The 22,927-nt window shown below is 40.1% G+C and overlaps 1 protein-coding gene across 1 annotated transcript in view; it reads left to right on the top strand.

Moving 5' to 3' along the window:
* The first annotated feature begins 1,610 nt into the window (after positions 1–1,610).
* GDE1 (glycerophosphodiester phosphodiesterase 1) overlaps positions 1,611–22,927 on the top strand; it is a 23,214-nt gene continuing 1,897 nt past the window's right edge. Inside the window, exons 1-2 of the mRNA XM_008062293.2 lie at positions 1,611–2,043; positions 14,633–14,808. Coding sequence (XP_008060484.1) covers positions 1,783–2,043; positions 14,633–14,808 — 437 coding nt within the window. The 5' untranslated portion in view covers positions 1,611–1,782. The remainder of the gene's footprint in view (positions 2,044–14,632; positions 14,809–22,927) is intronic.

Raw genomic sequence — 22,927 nt, 5'->3', positions numbered from 1 at the left:
AACTTAATCATAAAGTGTTTTTTTTACCTTTTCTCCCTCTATGCATATCTAAGCACCAGGTCTGCCTGCAAGATTAAGCAATTTGTTTTTCTCTTGAAAAACAATGGACTGTAGGTCATGCCAACCTCCTTGCTGGTGTTCAGAAGTTTAACCACTGGAAGATCAAAGAACATGAGCAGCTTTACTTACTAGGAACTCCCCCCTCCAACATCCTTTGTTACAAGATTTGTATTTTTCCCCTTGCTCCCATAGATAATATATACCTAAGACTGGCGTTTGAGGTAATTTTCAGACTCTGCATTCTGGAAGACCATCTCAGGCCAAGTAGATCAGTGACCTGTGAACCCCACTCAGAAACTGAATGGGTATACAATCTCTTTTTTCTTTTTCTTTTTTTTTTGAGTCGAGTCTCACTCTATCACCCAGGCTGGAATGCAGTGACATGCTCATGGCCACCCCAACATCAACCCGCTGGGCTCAGGCGATCCTTCTGCCTCAACCTTCCAAGTAGCCGGAACTACAGGCGCATGCTACCATGCCAGGCTAATTATTATTATTATTATTATTATTAGATTTATTGTAGAGATGAGGTCTCACGAAGTTGCCCAGGCTGGTCTCGAACCCGTAGGCTCAGGCAATCCTCTCACCTCGGCTTCCCAAAGTGCTGGGATTACAGGCTTGAGCATACAATCTTGACACTTCCGATTTCATCCCCAGCCATTCAGTAGTCCCAATTCCCTCGTCCCCTGCCTGCCAAATTATCCTTAAAAAACCAAACCTCTGAGTTTCTCAGGAGGCAGTTTTGAGAAATATCTCCCATCCTCCTCACTCATCTGCTCGACGATTATTAAACTCTACTGCAACAGCTGTTTTACTCTTGGCTTTTCTGGGCAGTGAGCATAAAAACCGGGGAGGCTGTAACAGAAATGTCACAGGAGTCTTGACCCTGCCACGAACTCAATTTACTTCACCTCTCCTCAGTCTCCTCATCTATAAAAATGAGGAAATCATTAAAACCTCTTCCAGATTTATAATCTGATTGTTCCTCCTTTGCTAGGTTCTTTCATCCCTTCAGAACCTGGAAGTTCCTTCTAAAGTCGATTGGGATCAGTCTCCTGAGATAATACCCACCTCCTGAGACTGTTATGAGAATAAATGAGATAAGCATACAAAGTATTTGCTGGCACAGCACCTGGGACATGGTAAGTGCTCTGTAAATGTTACCTGTACTTGCTAACGTGATTATGTCCCCCCAAGAAGAATGTGAGCCGCACGGGAGCAAGGACCCTGTAGGTCCTGTTCACGGCTGTGTCCAGAGCACCTGGACCTGTGTTTGGCACGTCTTGAATGAACAGTCTAGGCGTGCTGCCCCTTTAAGGTTCCCTGGACTTCAGTTTCCTCAAGAGGTCACCAAGATCCTTTATCAGTCCTGCTGTCCTAAGGTTCTTCTCCCTCCCCTTCTCGCCTACTGACCGCCCGGGTTAAGGTCCTGACCCCAGATAACCCGAAGAGGCTTTGGAATGTGAGCCCGGAGCCTGGGGCCTGGGCCCGCCCTCGTTGCCATGGAGAGGCCCCGCCCCCTAGCGCTTGCGGTCCCGGGCTCTGATTGGTTGGACGGCCGGCTCCTCCCTGGATGTGTCCGCCGCCGCCATTGTGCGGCGCTGGTCTCCTCCGCGGGTGCCAGCTGTGGCCAAGCCTTGGGTGCCCCCCCCGCTTCTCTCTGTCCTGTCCCGGGAGCCCGGCTGGTCCGGGACTCCCGTCCGTGCTGGTGCGGGCGCTGGCATGTGGCTGTGGGAGGACCAGGGAGGCCTCACGGGCCCCTTCTCCTTCCTGCTGCTGCTGCTGCTGCTGGTGACGCGCAGCCCGGTCAATGCCTGCCTCCTCACCGGCAGCCTCTTCGTCTTGCTGCGCGTCTTCAGCTTTGAGCCGGTGCCCTCCTGCAGGGCCCTGCAGGTGCTCAAGCCCCGGGACCGCGTTTCCGCCATCGCCCACCGCGGCGGCAGCTACGACGCACCCGAGAACACGCTGGCGGCCATTCGGCAGGTGAGCACCGCCCCCCCCAGCTCCCACGCCTCGCGCCCCTCGGCCCTCCTGAGCGCTCGGACTTCGGCTGCTCTTCCCGAAGGCCCCCGATCCTCTCACAATAACCTTCCCACTTTCCCATCCGTCCACAAGGAACACGTGCCGGTGGCCCGCGATCCCTCCTGGTGTCTAGGAATCTCCGACTTCAGGTATTTGTAGACTACAGCAAACGTGTGTATGATTGTTACGTGCCGGATGCTGAGGTTACCTGCCAGGAGCAAGATCCAAAGGGTCTCTGCTTTACAGAGCTTGCATTGGAGTGGGGGTAGACACACCTGCAACAAGTACACATACACGAGGTACTTTAAGAGTGAATAGTGCCACGAAGAAGTAGGGTCATGAAGGGGTGAGGGAGCTTTGCTGTTGTAGATAGAATAGTCAGAGAAATCCTCTCTCAGAAGTCACGTTTGAACAGAAACCAGAATTATAAGGAGCCAGCCATGGAAAAAGAAATGACAAGTGCAAAGGTCTTGGTGTGGACATGATGTTGGAGTGTTCAGGTAACAGAAGAGGCAGTATGTGGCCTGACTTCAAGGAATAGAACAAAGGCCTGTCTGTGAATGAGATAGGAGGTGGGCCAGGTCAAGCAGAGGCTTGGTCAATAATTGAGATTATGCTCAGAGGATCACCCTCGCAGGAGCTATCTTTGCTCTCCTTAAGTCCTAAATTAATTGACTCATCTCCTTATCACTTCCCCCCCAAACACAACACCCTGGCAGCTGGACTCGTGATCAACTTTTGCCCCCACTTTTCATGAGGCACTCCTGAAACTCCCTGTCATTTGATGATAATGGCATCTTGCATAGTGAGAGAGCTATTCAGTGAATTAGGCACTTTTGCATCTGTGTGGATACATCTAATCTCTCATTTCTTTGAGACATTTTAGCATTGAATGAATGGGAAAACTGTTCTCAAACACACACAGCTCCTTCTAGAATTCAGCCTTCTGTCCAAGCCCCAGTGCTCTTTATCATAGGTTAGGATATGTTCCAGGATGTAAAAACTCAGATTGCCTGTCCTTTCCTTGTTCAGCTGGAGGCAGACATTATTGTGTAATGAGCAAGTTACTTAAGCGCCTTTTGCCCCAGTCAGGGCATGACTAAAGAGCCACACGCAAGGCACTCTGGTGCACCTCTCCTCACTCTGATACCACCCTTGACCTCAGTTTCCCCTTCTGTAAAATGGGAACAATAATAGTATCTACCTAGTAGGTTCTGAGGATTCACTGAGCTAATCCACATAAAGTAATGCCAGGAATCCAAAGATTGCTTGATTCTTTAAAATCATCTCAGTATGAAGGCAAAAATATTTATGTCTGAAGAAGGAAGATGGTCAGGAGAGCAACCTTTGAGTTAATGGAGGTCACCTGCTTTTTTGTGTATAACCAGTTTAAACTTTTGGTATGCTTCTCCCCCCCCCCTTTTGTGAAGGAAGGGAGACTGTGAGCAGCTCTTCTAGTTCCTGTTCAAAAATAAATCTAAAGATATTGAAGAGTCTTTAGAGTCTTCTGAAACTCAGAGAGTTTGGATGAAGTAACATGATATACAGGAGATTGTATTGTCATGAAAAGGTACATGATAATACTATGGGGAAAAGCACATAATTGTCTTTGGCTTTCATTTCAACGTACCCTTAGGTACATTATGTTAAAGCATAGCCCAGTGTTAATTGAGCACAGAAGCTATTCATAATTATTTACTGATGATGTGGTGGTTTTGACCAGGAGCATGTTTGGAGTATAAGTCATACTAAATGAATGAGGAAGCATGTATGTGTAATACACATACATATATAAGTTTCATATCCTGTTGTGTTGCAAGGGAATTATAGCTAAATTCCATTCATGTCTTGTATGTTTAAGATGAACATGTCTTTATGCAATGTAATAATGATAATAAATATTGTGCCACATTGATTCCTGGTCTTAACAGAAAAAGAGATATGGTAATCAAGCTTTTTAGAATATAAGGTCATTATCAATTATCTTTTTAGTCAAACAGTATTTAGCTGCTGAGACAAGCTGTACTCTTTTCTTCTGACTTCAGAAGAAATACAGTTAGCCCTCCAGATCAGCCGGGTCCACATCCATGGCTTCAACCAGCCTCAGATTGAAACTATGGCAGGGGGGAACCAATAAACAATAGGACAACAGTTTTTAAAAAATTAATATAGTATAACAACTATTTACATAGCTTTTATATTACATTATATGTTATAAGTAATCTAGAGATGATTTCAAGTAGAGTAAGTCTTAAGGTCATTGATAGGGTCTTAGAAACTGCAACTTTAAATGAAAAAACATGTAACAAAACCATTTTTTCCCTCCTTATCACGCTCCTGCCTATAATCCCAGCACTTTGGGAAACCAAGGCAGAAGGACACTTGAGGCCAGGAGTTCAAGACCTACCTGGACAACATAGTGACACCCTGTTTTTATTTAAAAAAAAAAAAGAAGGAAAGAAAAGGAAATTTTTTAAAAACATTATAATGAAATGACATAATATCAGGTTCTGATATACATTGTTTTACTTAAAGTCATAGTTTCTAAGAACCTCTTGATGACACTTAGTGAGGATTTTCTGTATATGAGAGGAGTGAAGATTATATGCACATACTGTGCCATTTTATATGACAGACTTCAACATCTGCTGATTTGGGTACTCCCAGGGGTCCTGAAACCAATCCTCTGCAGATACCGAGGAATTAACAGTACTTAATTTATTTCCATCAAAGTTTGACTTTTGTCTGTCCTGTCCTTCACCCTTTTGTATGTTTGCCGCTCATAATTTATATTCTTAAACGTTGTACTATGTAAGGGATCAGGGGAGATGTTCTGACAGTGGTAGAATTTCTGATAGAAGGAAAACTTGATAAACCTGAAATGGATGTGTTCCAGAAATAGATATACAATTATAAACAGTGGCAATGGAATGAAATTGCGCCCACAATACTTGCTCCATATAGGGACTTAAAAGTATAAATCAGATTATATCCTGTCTTTGTTTATTTATTTGCTTGCTTGTTTGATTGGAGTGCTTGGAGTCTCACTCTATCGCCCAGGCTGGAGTGCAATGGCATGCTTATGACCATCACAGCCTTGATCTGCTGAGCTCAGGTGATCCTTCCACCTCAGCCTTCCAAGTAGCTAGAACCACAGGCATGCACCACCACGCCCAGCTGATTTTAATTGTAGAGATGAGGTTTTGCCAAGTTGCCCAGGCTAGTTTTGAATCCTGGGCTCAGGCAGTCCTCTCACCTCTGCCTCCCAAAGTGCTGGAATTACAGGTGTGAGCCACTGCACCCTGCATCCTGCCATTATTTAAAAGCCACCAGTGGTTTTCTATTGCAGTTAAAGAAAATGTAAACATTTTTCTGTCTTGTACTTTTCTCAAAGCCCCTGTTCTTTCCATTCTAACTACCCTGAGTGTTTGTTTGGGTGCTTTTGGCTTCATGTAATGAAAAAAAAAATCTAACTCAAACTGTAAGGGAACTTACTATCTCACACAGCAAGCAGTGTGTGTTGGGGAGGTTGTGTCCAGCATGGTTAATTCAACTGTTCAGTTTGTGATCCTGGGGGACCCAGGTTCTATTGGTTTTTCTGCTCTGCCATCTGCAGCGTATGTCCTAGCCCTCATTATAGTTGTCAAGTGGCCCTTGCAGTCCAGGCATTGCATTCTTGCACGCTTGCATCCAGTCTCCAGGACTCCACTTCGTCTTTCTTTTGTCTTTCTCAGAAACCTCCTTCCCTTACAGGCTGGAAGTAGCCCACTTACTCCAGCACAAGAGAAGACCAAACACTGAGGCAAGAACAGGTCTCTACCAGCAGAGAAAAAGAAGGGAAATCAATTTCGGCAGGCAGTCAGCACTTTATGCCACCTGCATGGCTTCTCCTGCCTTGTGGCCTTGGTATTATACTTGCCGTTTCTTCTGCTTAGAAGATTCTTCCCCCAGATCTTTGCTTCATGGGCTCTCCTTTATCAGTCATCTCAAATGTCATATTCCCAGGTCTCCCTGACTGCTTTGTCTAATGTTCTCCACCTACCTTAACCCTCACATGACCCTCTATTTTCTTCAAAATATTTATCATTTCTCTATTTCTTCAAAATATTTATCATTTAAAAAAATTTTTAAGAAAATCTCACTCTGTCACCCAGGCTGGAGTGCAGTGGCACAAGGCACTGCAACCTCAAATTCTTCTGTGCAGACGATCCTTCCACTTCAACCTCCGGAGCAACTGGGACTACAGACATGAGCCACCATGCCTGACTTTTTAAAAAAAATTTTTTTGGATAAATCACTATGTTGCCCAGGCTGGTCTTGAACTCCTGGCCTCAAGTGATCCTTCCACCTCAGCCTCCCAAAATGCTGGGATTACAGGCATGTGCCACTGTGCCCAGCCAAAATACTTGTCATATTGTGATTTACATGGTACATATTTGTTATCTGTTTCTTCCTACTAAAATGTAAGATTCATGATCCTTTTCTCTCTTGCTCACCACCATCTCACTGCTTAGAATGGTGCCTGGTACCTGGTGGATTCTCTGTTATTATTTGTTGGAAGGATTGTGATGTACAAATAGCAAATAAATCCACTGTGGAAAGATATTCAATGTTGTTAGACGTCAGGCAAATACAAATTAAAAACAACAAAATACTATTCCATACTCACTAGGATGCCTATATTTAAAAAGACAGAAAATAACAAGTATTGGCAAGGATGTGAAGAAATTAGAACCTTCATGCACTGCTGGCGGGAAAATAGTCTGGCAGTTCCTTTAAAAGTTATGCATGTTGTTACTGTGTGATCCAACAATTCCACTCCTATGTATATATTCAAGAAAACTAAAAGCAGATACCCATGCAAAACCTTGTGCATCAGTGTTTATAACAGTGTTATAATAGCCAGAAAGTAGAAATGCCATAGATGCCTATTAGTTAATGAATGGATAAATTAAATGTGGTATATCACACAATGGACTTATTCAGACATATAAAGAATGAAGTCCTGATATATGCTATATATAACTTGGAAGAACCTTGAAAATTATACTAAGTGAAAGAAGTCAAGAAAAGACTACAAATTATATAATTCTATTAAATAAAATGTTCAGAACAGGCAAATCCATGGAGACAGAAATTAGATTAAGGGTTTCCAGGGGCTGGGCAGTGGGAGGAGAAATTCAGACTGACTGCTAACGGGTACAGGGTTTCTTTTTGCAGGTGATGAAAATGTTCAGAGAGTAATTGTGATGGTTGCACAACTCTGAAAATACACTGAACAACCTTTGAATTGTGCACTTTAAACAGGTGAATTGTGTGGTTTCAGAATAATATCTTAAAGTTAAAAAATAAAGGAGGATTATGATTCTAAACTTGGTCAGAATGAAAAATTCCTGCAAAAAAAAGCAGTGTGCCACCTGTATTCTAGTAAAGGAATCTATGGCTTTCTTCATTGTCAGTAAACACTAGGTTCTTTCTCTGTATTAAGTTACAGGGAAAGATATTTTCCAATGAAACATTTTAAAAACATACAATGAATTTTGTAAAGTAAATGTTTTTTATCAACTTTATTAAGGTACAATTTACATACAATAAAAGATACACACTTTAAGTGTACAGTTTGATGAATTTTGATAAATATATACACCTGGGTAACCACTACTTCAGTACATTTTCTTTCTTTTTTTTTGGTTTTTATTAACTCTTTATTGCAAGTCACACTCTTATAGAAGTATATGTGGAATTACATGAAAAAAATCAAATGTATCCAAGAATAAAAAATACAACACATAGAGTAGTATATGCATTCCAGTGTTTGTCATGTTACTGTGTTAAATACTGTGCCATTTTCTAAAATATTCCTTTGTATCCCCTTTGAAGTCAGCTCCCACCCCTGCCTCTGCCCTGAGGGAACCATTGATCTGCTATCTATTACTATACTACATGGTAGTATTCTATTATTAAGCTATATTATAATTAAACTACATTACTGTAGTTTCAAGCAAACGTTTTAAATATAATGGAATAAAATTGCAACATTTATGTAAACTGGTTTATGTGCAATTTGTATGAAAAAATATTAGATAAAATTTTCTAAATAAATGAAAAGAGTATGAAGTACAGACATCCCTCATATTATTGCACTTCACTTTACTATGCATCTCAGAGATTGCATTTTTTTACAAATTGAAGGTTTGTGGCAGCCCTGTGTCCAGCAGTTCTAGTGGGCACCTTTTTTTCAACAGCATGTGCTCACTTCATGTTTCTCTGTCACATTTTGATAATTTTTGTAATTTTCCAAACTTTTTCATTATTATTCTATCTGCTATGATGATCCGTGATCAATGATGGTTGATATCATTATTTTGGTGTGGCACAAACCATGCTTGTATAGGATGGCGAACTTAATCCATAAATGTTGTGTGTTCCAATTGCTCCACCAACCAGCTATTTCCCAGTCTCTCTCCTTCTCTTCAGGCCTCCCTATTCCCTGAAATACAACAATATTGAAATTAGGTCAATTAATAACCGTGCAATGGCCCCCAAGTGTTTTAAGTGAAAGGAAGAGTTGCATGTCTCTCACTTTAAATCAAAAGCTAGGCCAGACTCGGTGGCTCAACTTGTAATCCCAGCACTTTGGGAGGCCAAGGCGAGTGGATTGCCTGAGTCCGCAGGTTGGAGATCAGTCTGGGCAACTTGGCGAGACCTCATCTCTACAATAAATCAAAAATTAGCCGGACGTGGTAGTGTGTGCCTGTAGTTCCACCTACTTGGAAGACTGAGGTGGAAGGATCTCTGGAGCCCAGCAGGTCGAGGCTGCAGTGGCCAGGAGTGGCCACTGCACTCCAGTCTGGGTGACAGAGACTCCAACTCAAAAAAAAAAAAAAGCCAAGATAGACCAGAAGTGCTGGGCAAGACACCTGGCCAAACAAGCCAAGTTGTGAATTCAAAGGAAAAACTCTTGAAGGCAATTGACAGTGCTGTTCCACATTGGAGACTACAAAAGGTGGGAAAGTGGGAGGGGAGTGAGAGTTGAAAAATTACATATTGGGTAAAATAATGTTCACTATATGGGTGATACGTACATTAAAAGCACAGATCTCGCCACTATGCAGGTATGCATGTAAGACATCTGCACTTGTACCCCTAAATATTTTTTAATTGTTTTTAATATTTAGAAGTACACTCTAGTGCACACATGAATGTTAAAAAATGTAAAACAACCTGTTGCTAATACGGAGAAAGTTTGAGTGGTTTGGATAGAAGATCAAACCAGCCATAACATTCCCTTCAGCCAAAGCCTAACCTAGAGTAAGGCCCTAGCTCTCTTCAATTCTGTGAAGGCTAAGTAGAGGTGAGGAAGCTGTAGAAAAAAATTTTGAAGGTGGCAGAGGTTGGTTCCTGAGGTTTAAGGAAAGAAACCGTCTCCATAACTAAAAGTACAAGGTAAAGCATCAAGTGCTGACATAGATACCTCAGCAAATTACCCATATGTCTAGCTAAGATCATGGATAAAGTGGCTACACTGAACAACAGATTTTCAATGTAGATGCAAAAGCCTTCTATTGGAAGAAGATGCCATCAAGGACTTTAATACCTAGAGAAAGTCAGTGCCTGACTTAAAAGGACACACTGACTTTCTTGTTAGGGATTAACACAGTTGATGACTTTAAGCTGAGGCTAGTATTCATTTACCATGCCAAAAGTTCTAAGGCCCTTAAGAATGATGCTCAGTCTACTCTGCTTGTGCTTTATAAATGAAACAATGGCCTAGATGACAGCGCATCTCTTTATAGCATGGTTTGTTGACTATTTTAAGCCTGCTGTTGAGACCTGCTATCTCAGAAAAAAAGATTATTTTCAAAATACCACTGCTCATTGACAGTGTACCTGGTCACCGAAGAGCTGTGATGGAGATGTACAAGGAGATTAATGTTTCCATGCCTGCTAACACAGTATTGATTTTGCAGCCCGTGGATCAAGGAGTAATTTTGACTTTCAAGTCTTATTTAAAAAATACATTTCTAAGGCTATAGTTACAATAAATAGTGATTCCTCTAATGGATCTGAGCAAAGTAATTTGAAAATTTGTGGAAAGGATATACCATTCCGGATGCCATTAAGAGCATTCGTGATTCATGGGAGGAAGCCAAAACCAACTTAACAGGAACTTGGAAGAAGTTGATTCCAACCCTCTTGGATAACTTTGAGGGACTCAAGACTTCATTAGACAAAGTAACTACAGATGTGTAGAAATAGCAAGAGAACCAAAATTAGAAGTGGAGCATGAAGATGTGACTGATTGCCCCAATCTCATAATAAAACTTTAACAAATGAGGAATTGCTTCTTACGGATGAACAAAGAAAAGTGGTTCTTGAGATAGAGTCTACTCCTGGTGAAGATGCTGTGAACATAGTTGAAACAACAATTATAGATTTAGAGTATTATGTAAATTTAACTGATAAAGCAATGGCAGGACTCGAGAGGACTGACTCCAATTTTGAAAGAAGTTCTCGGGCAACTCCCTCGAGTCCCCTCCTACTGTGGGAGCTTTTCTGTTCTCTCAATAAATCCTGCTTTAAAAAAAAGAAAAGAAAGAGGTTCTCCTGTGGGTAAAATGCTATCAAACAGCATTATATGCTAGGGAGAAATCTTTGGTGAAAGGAAGAGTCCATTTAAAAATTGCCAGCAGTTTTTCTTTTTTGAGAAACTTGCCCGTGACAGGTCTTTCTGCCATGAAACTTCCTTTTTCCTTCTCTTCTTCTCACTAACAAACTGTTTTAAAACTTTGCTGGCTGCTCTAAAATTCCTTTTAGGGATGAGCCAAAGAATCCACAAGTTATACCAGGCATGGTGACTCACACCTGTAATTCCAGCATTTTGGGAGGTGGAAGCAAGAGGATTGCCTGAGCCCAGGGGTTCAAGACCAGCCTGGGTAACTTGGTGAGACCTCTTCTCTACAATAAATCAAAAAATCAGGCATGGTGGTGTATGCCTGTGGTTCTAGCTATTTGGAAGGCTGAAGTGGAAGGATCACCTGAATCCAGCAGGTCAAGGCTGTGGTGGCTATGAGTGTGCCACCGCATTCCAGCTGGATGACAGTGAATCTCCTACTCAAAAAAAAAAAAAAAAAAAAAGCCGGGCTTGGTGGCTCAGCCTGTAATCCTGCGCCTTTGTGAGGCTGAGGTGAGTGGATTGCCTGAGCCCGCGGGTTCGAGACCCACCTGGGCAGCGAGGCCTCATCTCTACAATAAATCAAAAAATCAGCCGGGCGTGGTAGCGCATACCTGTAATTCCGGCTACTTGGAAGGCTGAGGCGGAAGGATCACTGGAACCCAGCAGGTCGAGGCTGTGGTGGCCAGGAGCGGCCACTGCACTCCAGTCTGGGCGACAGAGTGAGACTCCAACTCAAAAAAAAAAAAAAAAAAGAAATTGCCACTGCCACCCCAAACTTCAGCAACCACTACCCTGATCAGTCAGCATCCATTAACGTAGTGGCAAAACCCACTACCAGCTTAGAGATTACAACTCTCTGAAGGCTCAGATCACTTTAGCAATAAAATATTTTAAAATTAAGATATGCATAAACATATCTATAGGCATAATGCTATTGCATACTTAATAGACCACAGTATAATATAAACATAACTTTTGTATGCATTGGGAAACCTAAACATCTGTATGACTTATTGCAATGTTCACTTCATTGTGTTGGTCTAGAACTGAACCTACAGTATTTCTGAGGTATACCTATATTTATTAATATATGAATTAGAACCAGGAATTCCTCTTTTTGTCTCTATAGCTGGAATGACATAGAAGTATTAGTAAAGAAAATTGAGTGCAGTCATTAGAAAATTTGATCTATGATACTCTAATATAGAGTTTCTATTGTAGAGTTTTTTCCTTCTGTTTTTGGCTATAATAAACTACTCAGAAAAAGCAAATAAATGAAATAGTCATTAATTTTAGTATTGCTAAAATACCATATCTCACCATTGTTAGTTTTTGTGTTATAGCCAAATAAAAATGGTCTTAGTGAATAAAAGTATAATTGAACATAACGATAGTGCTGGCATCAAGGAATAAGGATTTGTATTATAGTGAGAGAGATGCACCATGTATACTGAAAATGTGATTTTGTTTTACATGATGAAACATATCACTAGGCCAGGCATGGTGGCTCACACCTATAATCCTAGCAGTTTGGGAGGCCTAGGCAGGAGAATCGCTTGAGCTCAGTAGTTCGAGACCAGCCTAGGCAACATAGCAAGATGACATCTAAAAAAAAAAAATCAGAAAATTGGCTTTTGTCTCTAGTCCTAGCCATTCAGGAGGCTGAGATGGAAGGGTCACCTGAGCCCTGGAGGTCAAGGCTGAGATGATCCATGATCATGCCATTACCCTCCAGCCTAGGTGATAGAAAAACAAAAGTATAACCCACAGTGATTTACTGGTTACATATTCCATTTTTAACTTGGAAAAGACATACTGTTAAAACCTTTTAGCCAGCATAGATGTAAGTATTATAGTAATGACTTTCACTATGCTTTTTTTCCTAATCATTTTAGCTATTTGGAGTGCCAACTCTGAGCCAGGTACCGGACTTGGTGATTTACAGGAATTCTTTCTAAGTCCTCACAATTCTTGAATCATTCAGAGTATCATCTTAAAAATGATGAAACTGAGGCTAGAGTAGATAAGTAACTTTTCTTAGATGACATAGCCAGTTAGTGATGAAATTGGGGTTTGGGGAGGTGGGAGATATCTTGGTCAAATATGTGAAAATCATACTTGGAAGTATAGAGGAAAATATAGTTGTATATCTTTATTATATGAGAAAAGGAAAAGATTTAAATAGAGCAAAATAATTTCCACCCATAAAGGGGGTGATTGATGCATTTGACTATATTACCTTTAAAATGTGTTTAAAAGAACATAATACATAACAATGGCTAGCATTTATTGAATGTTTACTAAGCACTAGCACAGTGCTCTGTGTTGTTTATGGGTACTTACATGTGTAGTAAATATATAAAAACCTATAAGGTAGTGATATGGGAATGATACATGCCAACCTGGAGGGGAAGGGAGGAGGAGGAACAGAATTGTAGCTATATCTGTTGTGTTAACAGTAAAGTCATAGTAGTCAAGAGTGCGGTTTCTATGACATCCTAGCTTGTGTAACCACCCCAGGCAGGTTTCTCAATCTTTCTTTGTCTGTTTCCTTACCTTTTTTTTTTTTTTTTTGGTAACTACTAAGCCCTGGGGTTTTCTATTTTATTTGGTTGTTTTCTTATCTATTAATGGTACCTGCTTCTGGTTTGTAAGGAGTAAATGAATTAACACATTAAAGCACTTAGAATAGTGCCTGGCAAATAGAAAAAGTTCAATAAATAATATCGATTTTTGGCCAGGCATGGTGGCTCAAGTGTGTAATCCCAGCACTTTGGGAGGCGGAGGTGAGAGGATTGCCTGAGCTCCAGGGTTCAAGACCAGCCTGAGCAACATGGTGAGACCTTGTCTCTACAATAAATTTAAAAAATTAGCTAGGTGTGGTGGCGCATGCCTTTTGTTCCAGCTACCTGGAAGGCTGAGGTGGCAGGATTGTTTGAGCCCAGCAGGTCAAGGCTGTGTTGGCCATGAGCAGTGTGCCACTGCACTCCAGCCTGGGTGACAGAGTGAGACTCCAACTCAATAAGAATAATAATAGTAATAATAATAGCGATTTTTTTAAGGGCAGAAAGAAATTGAGGCAAATAGGGCAAAATATTAACATCTGTTAAATCTTTTTTACTGTTTACTGTGTATGTATGCAATGGATCATGACTTTACAAATTTTAATTAAAAATATTGATCATAATGAGCATTTCACATCTTCATTGCAACAAGGAAGCCAAGGAAGCAAACATGAGCCAGTGTGTCTCCAGAGGAGCATGGCTCATAACATTTAATGTTCAAATGATCTTTTAGATTAATTTTAATATAACTCATCAGCCTTACCAACTTATAGGCTAACAGCCAGTGCTGCTCGCATAAACAAAATGTAGTGTCCCTAGAAGCAGGCTTGGTGTTTCTGTGGTAGAGGGTAGAGTTAAACCAACAAAAACCTGACTCATATTGTTTATGCCAAAGTAGTGACATACATGACTAATTAACAAACACTGGGCCATCACCAGAGCTCCTGTACCAACAGAGAATGAAGGTAAACAGTGGAACTTGTCTACATATTTGCAAACCACTGGCCCAAGTAGTTAATAGCATCAGAGAAAACTTGAAGTTTCCGAAGTCTCCCCATCTGCCAGTCTCCCCGTCTGTTGGAAGAGAGGGGAAATTGAAGTTTTTTAAGGAATCCATCTTCAGAGTTGAGGTAAGGTTAGCATCCATGGAAAACAGAAACAGGTCAGGGTTGCTGTTGGGTAGGGGAAAGGGAAGGGCTCAACACAAGCAGCTGTGTAGTTAGCCAGCCCTGCTGATCTTCTTGAGTGATTAGATGCAAAATGATGTTTGTGGCCATTTGACAGTAATATTGTTGATGTTTTTGTTAAGGCAGCTAAGAATGGAGCGACAGGCGTGGAGTTGGACATTGAGTTTACTTCTGATGGGATTCCTGTCTTAATGCATGATAACACAGTAGATAGAACGACTGATGGGACTGGTCGATTGTGTGATTTGACGTTTGAACAAATTAGGAAGCTTAATCCTGCAGCCAATCACAGACTCAGGTAAGTAGTTTATTGTCGCTTAAACATATCTTTTAGCTTTTATTGGAAATCACAGACAGACACTCGAACCTTCTAATTACATTTTCTGCTTCAGGAGAGTTGTCTTGAGCTGCATACAGGTTTTCTAAGTAATGAGTAGGTTCCAGGAACAAAAGAAACATGGCATCATGTTTATAATCTTTCCCACTGAGGCCACATTTAACCTCAGAATTTTTCTCAAGATATACTCTGTCTAGTCATTATCGTGACCGTTACTGGGTACTGTCATTTAAATTATAGAATCATGAGGCTGAAAGCAATTGCTTGGCAATCTTCTTGCCTTCAGGTACACCAAGAAACAAATTATACATTCTTTAAAATCTTCAAGTAATAATATCACATTGTTTTTTTTCTTTATTTCAATAGCTTTAGGACATACAAATAGTTTTTGGTTACATAGTTGCATTGTATAGTGGCAGAGAAGTCTGGGCTTTAAAGTGTACCCACAATATCATGTTTCAACTTAACCCCTTTAATTCTTCAGTTCCTTACAAACAAACTTCTGAGGAATCATAGAATTGTAAGAATAGAAAGTATCCTAGAAATCATCTGGAATAGCACTGTGCAGTAGAACTTCCTTTGTATTTGTGCTGTGTAATGTGATTGCCACCTGTGACTATTGAACACTTGAAATGTGGATAGACTGAGAAAATGAATTTTTAATTTAAATGAAAATGTAAACACGAATAGCCATATGTAGCTACCATATTCAATACTATAGCTCTAGATCAATCTTGCTTTTAGAGATAATCCCAGAAAAGTTAAATGACTTATTCAAGAGCAACGAACTACATAAGGAAGCCAAAGCTAGAATCTAGATATCCCAGGGTTTAATCCAAAGAAAAATCATGCTATTTTTGGTTACCCCCAGTGTCTTTCAACCCTGTAAGATTGAAAGTTCTTCTAAATGTCTAATTTAATCCCCTCTTGGTATAGTTTAAACTGGTAGCTTCCGAAGTATACATATTAGAGCTAGTCCTGTAAAGTGTTCCACAAAAAAAGGATTCTATGATCAGATAAGATCAAACACTATACCCTGAATATTACTGGGAATTAAACAGTCCAGATCAATTAATTCTTACCTTTAGCTTCTCATTTCTCAAACTTACATGACCACAGAACCCACACCCTTTCCCCCACTAACAGCTATAAACACCCTTGGAATTGGTGTACTGGATAACATACTGTACTTTGGAATGTGGTTATTTAAGTCTCCCTCTTCTTATCGTCTTTGCAATACTGCAGGGTGTGCCCACTGTTATTCATGTAATATCAGTTATCCACACAATGATAAATACTCCTTGAATATCGAGTATTTGACCCAGCAACTAAGTTATAGTTCTCCCTAAAAGAAGGCTCAGACCTTATTTTCCTAGAATCTGAAAAAATTAGACTGGAAGGAAAATTGATAACCCTTGAAAGCTATGAGTCCAGGTTGCTGAATTACTCTTGACTATCATCAGATATTTCATTGCTCTGCTGTGTATAAGGGAAAGGATGGTTTTGATATTATAATGACATTGCAGCTAATAAAATGTCAGATTCAAAGTTAACAAACACTTCAAGCAAAAAATGTTTAGGGTCAGTATCACCCCAAAAATCCCTTGAAGGAGCTCTGAGTTTATTCTCTGGTGAAATTTCCATTCCCTCCTCCCCCAAAAAGTTTTCCTCAGGAAAAAAAATTTTTTTTAAATTAAAAAACGAGAGAAGGCACCATACTGAAGTCAGTGTACTATCCTAATAGCCTTAACGTGACCACTTAACATGGCCAGGTTTTGCTCCACAATCAGAACAGTGTATGTTTTCTTTGAACATCAGATGAAATAATTGGCTTGTGTTTGGGGTCTGTGTAATAAGAAATAAAGGCATTTTCTCTAGAATTATGTTCATTGTGGTAAGATGCTCATCCTGAAAGGGGGAACATGGGAACTAAAACTGGCCAAAGGAACAGTAAATTCAGGTCTCCCACATAAATTATCCTTATCCTATTCTTAAATGAAGATTTTACTGTTTAGATATAAAATATAAGCCAGGCTCAGTGGCTCAGCCTGTAATCCCGCACTTTGGGAGGCTGAGGTGAGTGGATTGCCTGAGCCCACGGGTTCGAGACCCTCCTGGGCAACTTGGCGAGATCTCATCTCTACAATAAAATAAAAAATTAGCCTGGCATGGTAGTGCACACCTGTAGTTCCAGCTACTTGGAAGGCTGAGGTGGAAGGATCGCCGGAGCCCAGCAGGTCAAGGCTGTGGTGGACAGGAGCGTGCCACTGCACTCCAGTCTGGGCGACTGAATGAGACCCCAACTCAAAAAAAAAATATATATATATATATATATAATATAGTTGAATGAACACAAGTTAAATCATGTAGATTGAAATTTCATTATGAGAAAAGCTGATTTCATTTGTGTCAAGCACTTAACTTTTTAAATTTTATTTTATTTTTATTTTATTTTATTTTTGAGTTAGAGTCTCACTCTGTTGCCCAGGCTGTCATGCCGTAGCATGCTCATGGCCATTGCAGCCTCAACCTGCTGGGCTCAGATGATCCTTTCACTTCAGTCTTCCAAGTAGCTGGAACTACGGGTGTGAGCCACCACACCCAGCTGATTTTTTGATTTATTGTAGAAATGAGGTCTCACCAAGTTGCCCAGGCTGGTCTCGAACACCTGGGCTCAGGCATTCCTCTCACCTCAGCCTCCCAAAGTGCTGGGATTATAGGCGTGAGCCACCACACCCAGCAACTTTTATTTTTTTAATCAGAAAATTATGTATAAGAAAATAATTCATTTTGAATATTTTACTTAAATAAATGCAAAATAATACAGTTGATAGATTTATGTGGTCCTAGGAGTTTCTCCTGCATGGGGTTCTATCGGGAAATAACAGTCTTAAAATTAAGTCTCTGAGTTCTCCAAAGGTGGCATGTACTTTGCTCTTTGGTGATTAGGGTTACTAATGAAGTTATTAATTTAGTAGAAGTTTAGTTATTTTCTAAAAATGAAATTATTTTTGTTGTTGTTCTTTGATCCTGAATATCTGTAATTTGAACACATGGATGTTACTGAACGGTGGTACACCCCAGGACAGCATGAATGCTCTATGTCCTTTCCCCATACCTTGCCCTATATATCTCTTTATCTGTATCCTTTGTAATATCCTTTATAATAAACTGTTAAAAATTAGTAATTTTTTTACCTGAGTTCTGTGAGCCACTCTAGTAAATTAATTGAACCCAAGGAGAGGTTCATGGGAATCCCAGTTCATACCTGGTCAGTTGCTCAGAAGCACAGAATTACCAGCAAAGGAAAACAAAACAAACAAAAACCTTCGAGACCAGCCCAGGTAACTTGGCAAGACCTCATCTCTACAATAAATCCAAAAATTAGCCGGGCGTGGTAGCACATGCCTGTAGTTCTGACTACTTGGAAGACTGAGGCAGAGGGATCGCCAGAGCCTAGCAAATCGACGCTGGGGTGGCCATGAGTGTGCCACTGCACTACAGTCTGGGTGACAGAGTGAGACTCCCAACTCAAAAAACAAAACAAAACAAAAACCAGAAAAGCAGTATCTACAACATAAACCAAAGACCATCTGTTTATAATCTCTTTGCTTAGGTATCTGTGGACTTCAGTTCTAATCATTTGCTAGTCTTGGGTTTTCATTTCTCCCTTGTCATCAGGATCTGCATTAAAAATATATTGGGCACCACCATGTGGTTCAACTGTCCTACTCTTTATAAAGTGCAAGCCATGTACTTGTTACTTCTTATTTAATTACAGCCTAACCTATTTATGGTTAAATGTAACCATAGCATGTCGGAAGGTATCATGCAATAAAAGGGCAATTCAAGATTGCATTTAGTCTGTACTTACTAGATACTCTTAGTCTAATCATCTCCAAGCATAATAAATTCTGAGTCATATGAGTACTTCCTCTGTGGTTCTTTTAATCTTCATATTGACTTTGCTAACATTTAGTATGGTTGGCTTGGTGAAGAGGTATAGTGGAAACTAGATTGATAGCTGTACTACTTGGATCAAATTCTACCAGCCACTATCTTTGGATACTGACAGTTAGAGATGAAAAATTATAGTCTGCAAAACTTATGTCCACATAAAATCTGTGCATAGATGTATTCATAATTACCAAAACTTGGAAACAATCAAAATGGCTTCACCAGTTGAATGAATTAATAAACTAGTATATCCAGGCAATGGAATATTGTTCAGTGCTAAAAAGATATAAGCCATCAAGCCACAAAAAGACATGAATAACCCTAAGTGTATATTACTAAGTGAAAGAATCCAATCTGAAAAGGCTACATTATTATATTAATACAGAGCACATAGACAGAAAATCAGCAAAGAAACATGGAATTTAAACTACACTTTAGCCAGGCTTGGTGGCTCAGCCTGTAATCCCACGCCTTTGGGAGGCTGAGGTGAGCGGATTGCCTGAGCCCACGGGTTCGAGACCCGCCGGGGCAGGTGAGACCTCATCTCTACAATAAATCAAAAATGAGCCAGGCGTGGTAGCACATGCCTGTAGTTCCAGCTACTTGGAAGGCTGAGGCAGAAGGATCACCGGAGCCCAGCAGGTCAAGGCTGTGGTAGCCGGGAGCGGCCACTGCACTCCAGTCTGGGCAACAGAGTGAGACTCCAACTCAAAAAATAAATAAATAAATAAATAAATAAATAAATAAATAAACTACACTTTAGACCAAATGGACCTAACAGATATTTACAGAACATTTTCCCCAACAACTGCAGAATACATATTCTTCTCATCAGTACATGGAACATTCTCCAGGATAGAACATATGTTAGGCCCAAAACCAAGTCTCAACAAATTTTTAAAAATCAGAATTATAAACTGGGCATGGTGGCTCACACCTGTAATCCTAGTACTTAGGGAGGCGGAAGTGAGAGGATTGTCTGAGCCCAGGGGTTTGAGACCAGCCTGGGCAACTTGATGAGACTTCATCTCTATAATAAATAAAAAAAATTAGCCAGGCATGAGAGCACGTGTCTGTAGTCATAGCAACTCAGGAAGCTGAGGAGGAGGGATCACCTGAGCCCAGGAGGTTGTGGCTGCAGTGGCCATGATCCTGATCATGAGATCTGACTCAAAAAAAAAAAAAAAAAAAAAAATCAAAATTATCTCAAGTATCTTTTCAGACCACAATGGAATAAAACTAAACGTCAATAGCAAGAGGAACTTTGAAAACTGTACAAAGAGATGGACATTAAACAACATGTTCCTGAATGACCACTGGGTCAATGAAGAAATCAAAACATATTTTGAAACTTGAAAATAGAAACACAGCCGGGCTCAGTGACTCAGCCTGTAATCCCAGCGCTTTGGGAGGCTGAGGTGAGTGGATTACCTGAGCCTGTGAGTTCAAGACCCGCCTAGGCAACTTGGCAAGACCTCATCTCTACAATAAATCAAAAAACTAGCCAGGCGTGGTAGCGCGTGTCTGTGGTTCCAGTTACTTGTAAGGCTGAGGCAGAAGGATCGCCGGAGCCCAGCAGGTCGAGGCTGCAGTGGCCGGGAGTGGCCACTGCACTCCAGTCTGGGCAACAGAGTGAGACTCCAACTCCAACTCCAAAAAAAAAAATAAAATAGAAACACAATATATCCAAGCCTATGGAATACAGCAAAAGTTGTGCTAAGAGGGATGTTTACATCAATAAATGCCTACATCAGAAAAGGACAAAGATTTCAAATAAACAACCTTGCACCTCAAGGAACTAGAAAAGGAAGAATGAAGCAAATCTAATGTTAGTGGAAGGAAAAGAACAACAAAGATCAGAGCAGAACTAATGAATTAAAGCTTTAAAAAGTACAAAGTATCAAAACAAAAAGTTGGTTTTTTGAGAAGGTAAGCAAAATTGATAAGCCACTAGCTAGTCTAACCAAGAAAAGAGAGGGAAAACCCAAATAAAACCAGAACCAAAAAAGGAAACAGTACAGTTAATACCACAGAAATGCAAAAGATCATCAGAGACTATTATGAATAACTATACACTAACAAACTGGAAAACCTAGGGGAAATAGATAAATTCCTGGATATATATAGCCTACCAAGATTGAACCAAGAAGAAATAGAGAACTTCAACAGACCAATTAAACAAGTAATGATATTAAATCAGTAATAAAAATTCTCCCAACAAAGAAAAGCCCATGGCTTTACTGCTGAATTATGCCAAACTTGTAAAGCACAACACCATTTCTTCTCAAACTATTCCGGAAAATTTAAGAGGAAATAATCTTTTTTTTTTTTTTAATCAGAGTCTCACTCTGTCACCCAGGCTAGAGTGCAGTGGCACTCTCACAGCCACCACAGCCTCGACCCACTGGACTCAGATGATCCTTCCTCCTCAGCCTCCCAAGTAGCTGGCATGTGCTACCACACATGGTTAATTTTTTGATTTATTGTAGAGACGAGGTCTCACCAAGTTGCCCAGACAATCCTCTCACCTCCACCTCCCAAAGTGCTGGGATTACAGGCATGTACTACCATGCCTGGCTCTTTCTAACTCATTCTTCATGGCTAACATTACCCTGATACCATAACCAGACAGACACAACAAAAATAGAGAACTACAGACCAGTACCCCTGATGAACATAGATGCAAAATTCCTCGCAAAATACTAGCAAACGAATCCAATAATACATCAAAAAAATAATACATCGTTATCTAAGTGGGCCTTATCCCAGAGATGTAAGGATGGTTCAACATACGTAAATCAATAAATGTAAACATCATATCAACAGAATGAAGGACAAAAACCACATGATCATCTCAATAGATGAAGAAAAGCAATTGATAAAATTCAACATCTCTCCTTGATGAAAACCCTCAGCAAATTAGACATAGAAGGAACATACCTCAATGTAATAGAGGCCATATTTAACAAATCCATAGCTAACATCATGTTAAATGGGGAAAAGCAAAAAGCCTTTCCTCTAAGAAATGGAAAAAGACAAGGATTCCCACTTCATCATTCCCATTTAACATAGTACTAGAAGTCCTAGCCAGAGCAGTCAGGCAAGAGAAGAAATAAAAGGCATCCAAGTTGGAAAAGAGGAACTCCAATTGCCTCTCTTTGCAGACAACAATTTTGTATATAGCAAAACCTAAAGATGCCACCAAAACACTCATGTAACTGATAAATTCAGTAAAGTTGCAGGATAAAAAGCCAAAATAGAAAAATCAGTCGCATTTTTATACACCAGTAACAAACTAGCTGAAAAAGAAAGCAATCTCATTTACAATAGCTACAAAAAAACAAAAATCTTTGGAATAGGTTTAACCAAAGAGGTGAAAGATTTTTACAAGGAAAGCTATAAAACACTGTAAGGACAAGTATAAAGACATCCCATTTTTGTGGATCAGAGAATTCATATTGTTAAAATGACTGTATAACCCAAAGCAATCTAGATATTCAATGCAATTCCTATTAAAATACCAATGACATTCTTCAAAGAAATAGAGAAAGCAGTCCTGAAATTCACATGGAACCACAAAAGAACCCAAATAGCCAAAGAATACTGAGCAAAAACAACAAAGCTGATATATCACACTACCTGACTCCAAAATGTATACCATAAAGCTACAGCAACCAAAACAGCATTGTGTTAATATAAAACGAGATATGTAGACCAGTGGAATAGAATAGAGAACCAAAAATAAGTCCATATATTTACAGCCAACTGATTTTCCACAAAAGTGCCAAGAACATACATTGCAGAAAGGATACCCTCTTTAATAAATACTGTTAGAAAGATAGATATCCATATGCAAGAGAATGAAACGACTTGTATTGCTCATCAAATACAAAAATAATCTCAAAATGGGTTTTAAAAAACATAGCTTAGTACAGTGGCGGTATCATAGCTAATGAGGTTTCCAAGACACATTACTAATTGGGAAAAAAAAAAAAAACTTAAACATAAGACCTAAAACTATAAAACTACTGTGAGAAAACAGAGGAGGCTGGGCTTGGTGGCTCAACCTGTAATCCCGCACCTTGGGAGGCCGAGGTGAGTGGATTGCCTGAGCCCATGGGTT

The sequence above is a fragment of the Carlito syrichta genome, unplaced genomic scaffold, assembly GCF_000164805.1.
Source record: "Carlito syrichta isolate Samal-C Ts95f unplaced genomic scaffold, Tarsius_syrichta-2.0.1 Scaffold95881, whole genome shotgun sequence".
Classification (NCBI taxonomy): domain Eukaryota; kingdom Metazoa; phylum Chordata; class Mammalia; order Primates; family Tarsiidae; genus Carlito; species Carlito syrichta.
This window is presented reverse-complemented; position numbering and strand designations above follow the sequence as displayed.